The sequence below is a fragment of the Labeo rohita genome, unplaced genomic scaffold (genome assembly GCF_022985175.1).
Source record: "Labeo rohita strain BAU-BD-2019 unplaced genomic scaffold, IGBB_LRoh.1.0 scaffold_175, whole genome shotgun sequence".
Taxonomy (NCBI): domain Eukaryota; kingdom Metazoa; phylum Chordata; class Actinopteri; order Cypriniformes; family Cyprinidae; genus Labeo; species Labeo rohita.
The window spans coordinates 73,074-84,396 of NW_026127945.1; the positions used below are offsets into that span (position 1 = coordinate 73,074).

Below are 11,323 nucleotides of genomic sequence, written 5' to 3' on the forward strand. Positions count from 1 at the left end.
TAACTTACATAAGCGCGTTGGCGCACTTATATCGAGCCCATACTTGCTTATTCCATTGTTTAAAATTGCTGAATTAATGTGCGGTAACTGCCTTATTTAACGATGTTAAACATAAAAATAAATTTTAACAGTAACACGCTGACAGTGCGACTATTGAATACTCATATTTTGGCATTAGACTACATACAGTGAAATGATGACAGAATACGACACAGAATAGTGACTAACATATTTAATACAGATAAGGTTCATTATGATCTTATTCATCAGATCTCACAAGCTGCAGCATCGCGATTAGGCCACTATAGAGCACTGACACCCTGTTGTGAACAATCACCTATGATTACCAGGCACTGCTTTCTCAGATCGCTTTATGTTGGATTAAAACTTCACGTTCCGTTGAGTTTGGAAAATTCTATACTCAGTAATCATCATAATGTCTTCTCCTGTCTTTGAACATTTGTGAATTTGAAATCATTCCGAGAAATCTCATTTTATTAGGCGTTTAAGTCAACTAGATGATTACAGCGCATTGAAAATGTACATAACTGGAAATAACTGAGCCGTACGATTTCAAAACGGAAGTGCGTCACGAGGCTCAGTGCAAGTAGTCCATAGCAGTGTTGTAAAAAACAAAAAAAACAAAAAAACAAAACAAAACAAATAAAAAAATCTCAATACTTTCATTTTCATTTGCAATACTTCAGTTCCTTTGCAAATATGTATGTGGCATTGTTTTGACTTCATGTTTGTACAACATTTCATTACTTGTTTGTTCAGACTGCACTTACTTAAAAAAAAAAAAAAAAAAAAAAAAAAAAGTGAAGTTAAGTATCTTAATTACATAAAATTTATTTTATTTGATCAAGAGCAAGGCTGTGCATAGCAGTGCTGAAAGCCCAGCTCATTCTTTAAACCAGAAAAAAATATTTCAAGTAATAAGAACAAACCGCATAACAAAATGTGAATATCAGTCCGAATTATATTTTGTCAGAATTTGGCTTTATTTTCTTTGGCTGGTTCCTCCATCAAATCCTTAAATCCAAGTTTTTCAAAGGGTTCTTTTGCCATTAACTGTCTGTGAAATAAATAAAACATGTATAAATAGTTCCTGATGTATTTGTAATTTTACGACCTCAGGTCAAACCAGTTAATAAAAAGAAAAAGAAAAAAACAAAAAAAACTTACCTGTCCATCCTGCACTCCAGATACTCCTTTGACTCTACCCGACAGCGCGAATTGTCAAAACGGTTGTCTTTAAGGCATCGCATATATGTCTCTTTAAATGATTTACATTCACCTGTGTACACAAAATATTATTTTGATATGTGAAATCAAAGTCATTGGTTGTGACTGCTTGTTGCATGCACACAATCACTCTTACCGAAATGATCCAAGGGAAACGCTCCTTTGTCCGGTGGACGTGGCCGGAAAGTCTTGGTTCCGAAATTCATGGCTGTTGACATCTTTCCTAATGTAAAGTTTACTAAAGCTTACTTTGATGTTAAAAGAGACCCACTGTTGGGTTTTAGCAGGCGCTCGACTGAAGCTGTGAATTAAGCAACAACCGGACTGTTTACTTCCTCTGTAATACCCGACCTTAGTTTTTCAAAATAAAGGTAACGTTAGGAGAAACAAACAGACTTAATCCAACCCTTATACATTTAGCAATAAAAACATGCCTACTAGTTTTGAATCAAACGTCCAATAAATACATACATACATAAAATGTTTGTTTTCTTTAGCAGTGGTTTTATGTGCTGGTTCCGAACAGGGGCGAAGCCAAACATTTTCAGGGCTGGTACACAACACGTTATTGTGTAATGTTCAATTCCTGTGAAAAACTTATAAAAAAATTTAAATGATATCTACCCATCTTCAGAGTTTCTTAGATGGGTCGTTTTATAATTAGGGGTACATTTGGAATTTGACAATGTGAAGAAAAAAGTTTTCCTTTTTCCCAAAAACCCAAACATGGCCTTACATAAAACCCTTAAAATCATCTACTTATTCTATTAGCCAGGCTCAGGGTTACCTGGTTTTTGGATTTTCTAAATTCAAAAAGCAGATGTTAGATATATTCCGGTCAACTATGTTACTGACAGGATACGTATTTGTACATAGCTTGAAAAAATACCTAAAATTTAAATAACATCCTGATTGACAGATTCTTTATCCACTCACCAAAATAAAAATAAAAGAAAATAGTTAAATGGTAATCACATTTTCTCAAATAAGTCAAATTTGTATATGCTGTTTAAAAGAAAAATACCTTGAGGGACAAAGGACACAGTGGGTAATCTCTTAACACTAAACATGTTGTACAGTATTTTTGAAACAGTATTTTTGAAAATTATAAACTCATCAGTAACACAGTTGACCATAAGGTAACATATAGTTGACAAAGGTAACATGACCAAGGAAATGACCAAGAAACAATACATCACAGGTTATACAACAATTTTTTTTTCTTTTTTTTTTTTTTTTTTTTTTTTTTTTTTTTAGGGGCCAAGCACTGAAAGTGCGATGGCACCTATTGTATCCATTAGCGTTCTTTTTCCTCCGCTCAGTAAGTCTATGGCAGCCCATAGAACCACTTGCGGGAAAGTTGTGAAATTTGGCACACTGATAGAGGACAGTCTTAACATTAACCATAGCATTTGGAGTCTCTAACTCAAAAGACTCCCGCCACCACTTGTCCAAAATTTCTCTTATGTTTATGCTAATAACTTTTGAACCATAAGGCACAAAATGAAAATTATTATTTTATTTTTTTTCTGAATCCTTGACTCAAGCCGAGTCAAATGTATGGAAGCAGATTAGACTCATTAATAATTCACGCAAAAGACACGATGCACATATGCGTGTCCCAATTCACATACATGAAACCCAATTCATGTGCACGAAAAAAAAAAAAATTATATATATATTCACGTATCAGGCCCGTAGCCAGGGGGGGTTCGGGTGGTTCGAACGACCCACCTCATCCAGTCAAAGGTCCGGAATTTATGTAGGTTTTTTTTTTTTTTTTTTTTTTTTTTATTAAACAAGTGTTCTTTTAAATAACAACGCACTTTTAAAGCCATAAAAAGTATTAAATACCTTAATAACAGTGGCGGCTACTGGTCTGTCAAATAGGGGAAGCTCATTTTCGGCCTACATCATAAAATTGTCTATTCATTTATTCACAAGAATGTGCTTTATTGTCATAAGTAAGTCACAATGCAAACAATCGTAAAAAAAAAGCTTTAGTTTTATTATGCAAAATATGATGTATTTTTTCTTTTAGTCAGATGCTACTATATAGTATAAATATTTAGCAATTTAAATAAGGTTATTATGGAGATTTATTTATTTATTTATTTATAAAGTATTTTAATAGAAATATAAGGTTTCATTATGTTATGTTAAAATTTTTCAAGATTACTATATATATATATATATATATATATATATTAATTTATAGTCATCCTCCATGTTAATATTTAATGTAGTAATCTATATATATATATATATATTGATTACTACATTAAATATTAACATGAATGAATGAATGAACGATCTAAAAAAAATATTAAACTCTGTAAAAGTGAAACAAGGAATGTGGTGTATAATTGTGTGAAATGTATGATGAAAATCAAGCAATTTCGCCAAGCAAATATAAAGAAATAGGTTGCAGCAGTTTTTATTTCGACTGAACTTGAGAAATCCGCGATGGGACTGAGCGCGAATAGCTTCAGCGATTCCTTATAGTACAAAATCGCTGTCAGTCAAAAGGAGATGCAATCTTTCGACAGACCCTCCAATCATCACGCAGAAGCTCGGAGTCCAGGCCAGCCCACTCCTCATTTGCTCCTCATTCACCCCCAGAGACGCTGAGCGTCCGTGGGCGGGACATAATCGCAGCGTTTATCCAATGACCGTCTAGTTTCAAAGCACTGAAAAAAAACGTTCAAAGCAGCCGCATTGAAGTCAATGGACGCTGGGCTTCAACGGGGAAATGCACTGTGACGCTACGGGAATGTATGAGAAGAAAATCAAGTCAGCCGACCTGCTATATCTAACTGATTCTGAACGAACTCGTCTTTGAGATGAACGTTTTCTAACGCATTTTTAGTCAATAAAATGTTAATACAATAGTACATAATTTGACCATTAATTTTGTGACATTATAGGGGAAGCTGAGCTTCCCTTGCAGTCTTAAAGAAATCGCCACTGCTTAATAAGTATAAGAAAAGTCTTAATTATAATTTCAAGAGGTCTTAAATTTGGGGACGGAAAGACAAAAATAGCGTTACTTATGGATTAAATGTGCTAGTCGTTTGAAGCGCAACACGGACCGTTCGTCCGCTCGGATCACAGTTCACTCAGCAGCGGAGCGCAAGTTTACTAGAGCAGAAGCGTTTACTCGCGATCACTAAACAGCGCTGTGAGATCCAGAGTGAAGTGCTTGAATTCGGTGAAGAACACAATGACATGGCGATTTAAACATGAAACAGCACTGACAAACAGGAGAAACACTGTGCGCAGCCATAGTCAGAATCATTTAATATGGATTATTTTTACTGTAACACTGACTGCACTATGGTATTGCGTCAGAATTGTGGGACATGTCGCGCTATGTTATATTATTATGTAGCCGTATTAAATCTATTAAAGGAGTAATGGAATATAATTACAGTATTTTGTGATTAATAGGGTTTGTGCATTAATACTAAGATCACTGTTCTTCATACAAACACCTAGAACCCATGTAGTTCATTTTTATACCATGGTATTGAGGTGAATAATTATTATTAATAATTTCATCATACAAAAATAAGGTGGTTGTCGGCGCCGATGGCCTTGTGGGCAGCGCGCTCCGGGCTTCCCGTGTTCGAGTCCCGACTCGGGGACCTTTCCCGCTGCCTATATCACTTCCTGTCCTTTCTGATCTGTCCTGTCCATAATAAAGTTTTTTTTTTTTTAAAAAATAAGGTTGTTACAATTTTAACAGATGTTACTGTTTTTGATAATGAACATTATCTGAGCTGTAAATCAGGATATCAGTTTAATATATTACTAGACAGCTTTTTCCATATTAATTCTATTTCTGCAGGTCTTTAAAAAAAAAAAAAGATATATAAATATATTATTTCTGCATAAATTTCCTTTCTTGACATTTGTATTTTGAAAAGGAGGAAAGACTGCATAGGGCTCAGAGGTTGAAAGGGGCCCAGAATGGGGGCTCAGAAAACTCAGCGGAAGGGTGTAGCATGGGTCAAGGAAGAACACAGTATATTCTTACCAGGGGCGGTTCTAGAACCGATTTTTCAGACTGTCATCAACTTTTTTGTTTGTTCAATTTGTACAATGAACATGGGTTAGAGCTCTTACTTCTGAGTTCTTAAAGTACACCAAATTAATGAGTTTCACTTTAAAATGTGTAAAATTTTCTCCTGGGGGGGCATGCCCCCAGACCCCCCTAGAGGGACACACCTTCACCCACCATTTGGATATGTGTTAGTACAAAGAATCTGTGATTTTATTACATTCAAAATGTCATTCATTTAATTAAATTACTTATTGCTTTAGGTATTTGTGTATATTTACTGAACAAGGCGATATCTTGGTAAGCAGTTTGACAACATTGTAGTAAATATTTTTGGTGAATCAAAAAATCATGCTTACTAAAATACCAGCACACATGATAATACAGCACAAATTGGTGTATGAGTAGTCAACAAAATGAAGTATTTGAACCTCATAGTTAAATACAAAATGAGTGGGAACTGAAAAAGGTCCACTTTTTGGAAAAAAAGAACCCCCCCTTCCGCTAGGCTGGCTACGGGCCTGCGTATATATATATATATATATATATATATATATATATATATATATATATATATATATATATATATATATATATATATCCAATTCACGTGCACAAAATAAGAATATAAATTTATAAATTACGTTTCACAATTGCAAAACACAATTCACAGATGTACAACTGTATAAAAAAAAGTGTATCACGGACTGTGAATGTGTGAAGAACCTTTTTTGCGTGTGTATTTTTTAGACTTGCCTGTGTGTTTTTAAGACTTTCCTGGCAGCGAACTCCTCCCACGTGGGTCACTCGTACTCTTTAGCCAATCAGATTTGAGCCTGTTGATGGACCAATCATAACCTGCTGTGGGCGTGCCTACCTGTTACGTCATCAGCGTGAGTCCATAGTTCCAGTTACGATTCAGCTGTTGATTGTCTCATTTAAGTAAACTTGCCTAGTAAAGGTGTATTGTTTTATATTACATGCCTACTTAAAATTTGGAAGTAAAATTGGTCTTTTAGACACACTCGTTAACGTGACCAGCGTAAGCCAGCAGCTGCTGTTTAGTTTAGAGCGTATTATGTTTTAATATTTATCGATTGTTATGTTTATTTAATAAAGAATCGTTCACGTGAATACCACATCACGTTAAGAGATTAAGATTGTAAACTCAGTGTAAAACATAAAATAAGGTTTTGACAGATGGGACATAAATAGAAGATTATGAAAATGCAATGTTTGGATTTTTTTCAAGCAGTCTCTTGTGTTTTTGTTTTTTATTGAAGATAGAAAAGAGCTGTCAGAGCAGAGCTTGTCTTTTGTCTCAAGTCCTGCGATGGCACGCATTCAGCTGATGACGATGTAATAACATGCACACATTGTAAACTACGTACATTTCATTTAAATTTGTTTATGCTGTAGCCTGCAGATACTATTTATTTCAGAACTGTGAGGCTGATGATGTACAAGTAGCTCCTGAGACGCCTATGAACCTGCTGCTCCTAATTCAACCCCTACCACAAATTATGAGGTGATGTGAATCTAGAAGTTTCATTTGGAACTGTAACTCTTTCAAAACAGTCATTTTGCAACCCATCCATTTTGACAGTTTCAAATGATTTTTTAAAGTCATGAATTATTACTACATTTCTTTTAGAATGGTACCTTATGACTAGGGTTGGGTATCGGAAATCGATTCAGATTCCAGGATCGGATACTTCTTTTGAAATTAAAATTTCGATTCCGCCTATCGATTCCTATCCACGTACGTGTTTCCGAGGGGCGCTACTGTAAAAAAGAACGTGGGTACAACTTCCGGTGAGGGGGCAGAAGTAGTATACCAATGGTATTTTGCGTGCTAATTAGCAAGAGGCAAATTGTTTTTTGGATCATTGTTGACCTTGTAAAGTTGCAAACCTTTATGAGAGATGTCATTGTGGTGCTCAGGGACAACGTGTTGTTCGAAGCTGTGCGAAGTTTGGATCGCTAAATCTTGAATGACTGTTAACTAGTGATGTGACATTTAAACCCAGGCATCAGAGCTTGTGTTAAGAGGTGTGCCAGATGAAGCCTCGATTCGAGGCTTGTGCTGTAAATGTAGAAATCATGAAACCAGTGACAAACGAAGCCTCACTTTCTCTCCAGTCCCCTGCGAGATTCACTGTGTCGGTTTAAACCCCCAGATGTTACTTATTCATTTATATTTTTAAATTCCCAGTCATACAAGTAATATGAAAAATAAAAATTATTTCAGAGAAATTAAATATTTGCACATGCACTTTATTTGTACATTATTCTTCAGTTACATCAGATATTCGTACAAGCATTTAATGCCACAGTTTAATGGGTAAATGAATTTATCAGAGACCGAAATTCAGCAAACACACATGCTGTTAGACTTATATTTGTGCACGTAAATGAGTCGATCTGTGAAATGTGTGGGGAATGCTTCGTCCGACGGTGTTTTTTTTACATGCTTTTGCCTGCTTTATTTTTTTGCCAAGGGCTCATGGGGCGTGGCTATGAGGTTTTTTTTTTTTCATCTGTGAGGACCCGTCCTAGCGATCTGCCAGGATCTTGCTCGCTAATCTAAGCGCATAGTGCTCCAAAGTATTGCTACACTTGTGATTAGAAGTCGAAAAAACAAAGCAGCCTATAATATTTGTGATAAGATAAACATGTTGCAATAGATGTGTCGCCACCAATATGACAAAGCATTTTAATTTAACAGATCGTTAAAGATCACAAATACGATTCAAATACCAACGTGATTCTGTTCCTAAATTACAATGATTCATCTGTTTGATTCCTCAACCTTTCTTCCGTGCAGTGTACGACCAGTGTGATTTGAACATTCAAATCTGCATTCGCGTTGCCGCTGACCTAGAATGAGCCACTGTCATGTATATGAATGAAACATTTTCAATCTTTTCAACCACACAGTTCATTATTTGTTTTACAAACATTAACAGATGACTGCCTGTGCAAATTTGATTTACATTATAAAATAATCACGAGAAAGTGTGCTGAACAACACAAGGTTCCTGTGAATCACAACAATCTGTAAAAATAAGATTAACATTATGATATATTTTTTTAATGTCCTCTACCCATTTTGTCACATCGGTTATCCTTGGGGTCAGTTTGACCCCAGGCTCTTTTAACTGTATAAACATAAGAAATATCAAAATTTTACACACATTTTTTGGGTGATATTGAGGTCACTATAAAATGCTATAATTTTATAATATTACTATAATTTTAAATATTCAGTATAATATTCAAAACATAATTCTCATTGTTTTCTGTGGAGGAACAAACATATGAAAGCTTACACAGAAGCCTTCTGAACCATTTTTCTTTGTGTTTTGTGTGCTCTCCCTTTATGCGTTCTCTCTATTGAAAATTGCCTCTAAACAAAGGTTTACGGTCAATGAGATTTTGTCACATTTTTTTGACAGTGAAAGTGACAGAGGAAAATGTGTCTGAGACAGACGATAATGCTGAGGAGGACCCTGATTATGAGGCATCCTCCTCTAGATAAGAATGAGGCTCCTAGTGTTGACCCCTCTGTTGTCTCTCAACCACCACCAGCCACATTACCTTACACAAATCGAGAGTTATTATGCTCCCACTCCCCACTTGAATGACTGGGAAGACTTAGTGCTGCTAATGTTGTCAAAATGGTTCCAGGGCCCACCAGATATGCTGTCAGCCATGTCCAAGATATAAAATCAGCATTTGAGCTTTTCGTTACACCATCAGTTGAAAAGGATATTCTAGAAAAGTCAAATTCAGGGGGAAGGACCTCTTCGTACCTGTCCTGGAGGCCCCCAACCCTGCACATTTTGTGTCTCCCTCATCTAACACACCTGATTCAACTCATCAGCTCATTAGTACAGACTGCCTCAAGCCAGACTCACACTACAGGATTTTTGGTCAGATTTTGCCCGATTTTCCCCTTTTCAACATAAAGTTGCTAGCACGCTAGTAAATGTAAATGTTAGTTGCTGAAATGAAGATCTGTTGCTTAAGTTCACGTGCTCCCACCATCATGATAATTTTAATAATATCTTGTAGTGTGTGATGCTCCAAATTTTCAAATCTTGTAGTTTGTATATGTTTAAGATTTAAGGGAAGATAATCTGCAAAGATTCTCCTTATGTGTGCGCTGCAACCAGATTTCATAATCGGTTAGGATTTTAAAAATCCTGTAGAGTGAGCCCGGCTTCAGTAGAGAAGATCTGAACTGGGTGTATCTCATAAGGGAGACATACAAAACATGCAGTGCTGGGGGCCTTTGATGTCATATAACAACACTTGGTTATTTTAGGCAAATTAGAAATCTAATTATATACATATATATGGAGAAAGCACACAAAGACGAGAATAACACAACAGGTATTTTAATAACTTCAAACAGGTAAATCCAAGAAGGCAGGTGAACACACAACAAAGCAACCTTAAGATCAGACACAAACACAGAACTGAATACAACTTATAAAGGGTGGCTAATGATACACAAACAGGTGAGGCAAGTTAACTAATTAGGACACAAGGAGGGCAGAAAGAACCAAATATGGGCACAGCAGGGAGAAACCAACATAAACAGTCCAACGGACTTTTTTTTTTTTTTTTTTTTTTTTTACATCATACGCCCTGCTAAGTAATGCAGATAAAAGGCTGGAATGTACCTTCTGGTGGGCTGTAAGAAAAAAAAAATGCTGTGCTGTTCATATTCAGTGTGTGCAGTTTGTTTTATGTCAAACTTATATATTTGCTTACAAAGTTGCATAAAACAAGTCCTGACACATTACTTTTCATAGGTGTCTTCAGTTGAATTCCTTTTACTATTCTTGATAAAAGAAATTGTTATTCTTTCCAAATGTTATAAATGACAAAAATATATACTTATAAATAGTATACAGCAAATACCAACACCAAAAACATATATACTTTTCAAATTTTAGGTCAGTCAGTGAATTTATATGGTGATTTGTGAATTTGTCCATAGTCATGCAATAGGTATTCTGGATATAAAACAGGTGGGGGTGGGATGTTTATTTAAAAGGCCTATTTAAGTAGTCAACAAAGGGATAAATGACCTGACACAAAACTTTTAGTAAAAAGTCATATTCTGGAGTTTTCACTTGCTGGGGTCAAATTGACCCCAGTGGGAAAAAGGTGTTTTAGGTTTAATTTTAGGTTAACAGGAGGGTTAATATACTACTGCAGTTACCAAAAATGAAAAATAAAAAGTGAAATGAATCACTTACCACAGTTGTGAATCATACTTATTGCCGCTCCCGAATGTCGACCATTGAAGAAAATCCCGCCTCTGTAGATTTGAAATCTACAGCAATATGCTGTACTTTTGCATTTTTTTTTTCACCTAGTGTTTTTTTAATTGCAGGTTTTGCAGGATTGGTTTTTATTATATAAAGACTGTGTTTGTTTAATTTATATTTTATGTAAAAGTCTATTCAATACCGAAACACGTGTTAAAAATAAAACAGCTGACTATATTTGGTCATACAACTATGGTGAATGTATTTCTTCAGACTTGATTTTATGTTATACTTTATACTATAATTTATTTGTGAAACCACTTTAATAATTTTGTTTTAGACTCTTTGCAGATATATTATCATTAACAACTAGAATAATTTAAGACGTATCATTTAGCCTACCTGATTATGATACTAAACTTACCTTGAATTGAACCTTGTCGGTAAGTTAAACAAACTGATTAATTTGTAATTAGGTCAGATGGACACCAGCTTGGCCAGGCTGGGAGACCAGCTAAAACCAGCTACTTACAGCTTAAACCAGCTAAAACCAGCCAGGCCAGGCTGGGAGACCAGCTAAAACCAGCTACTTCCAGCTTAAACTTAAATGTGGGCTACCATCATGGCTGCGGCCTGGGTCTCGCCTGGCTCCTCCTTCTCATTCTGTCTTCTCCCTCTGTCTGATCCACCCTGGATCCTTCTGTCTCCTCCATGGCTTCTCCCTCCA

At 35.6% G+C, this 11,323-nt stretch overlaps 1 protein-coding gene across 1 annotated transcript; it reads right to left on the reverse strand.

Moving 5' to 3' along the window:
- Nucleotides 1-217: 217 nt before the first annotated feature.
- On the reverse strand, nt 218-1,587 carry LOC127158870 (cytochrome c oxidase assembly protein COX19). The gene is made up of 3 exons (XM_051101840.1): nt 1,385-1,587; nt 1,189-1,300; nt 218-1,078 (listed from the first exon to the last, which is right to left on the reverse strand). Exons 1-3 carry the CDS (start codon nt 1,464-1,466, stop codon nt 991-993), a joined length of 282 nt encoding a protein of 93 aa, XP_050957797.1. The 5' UTR covers nt 1,467-1,587; the 3' UTR covers nt 218-990.
- Between the last annotated feature and the right edge of the window lie 9,736 nt (nt 1,588-11,323).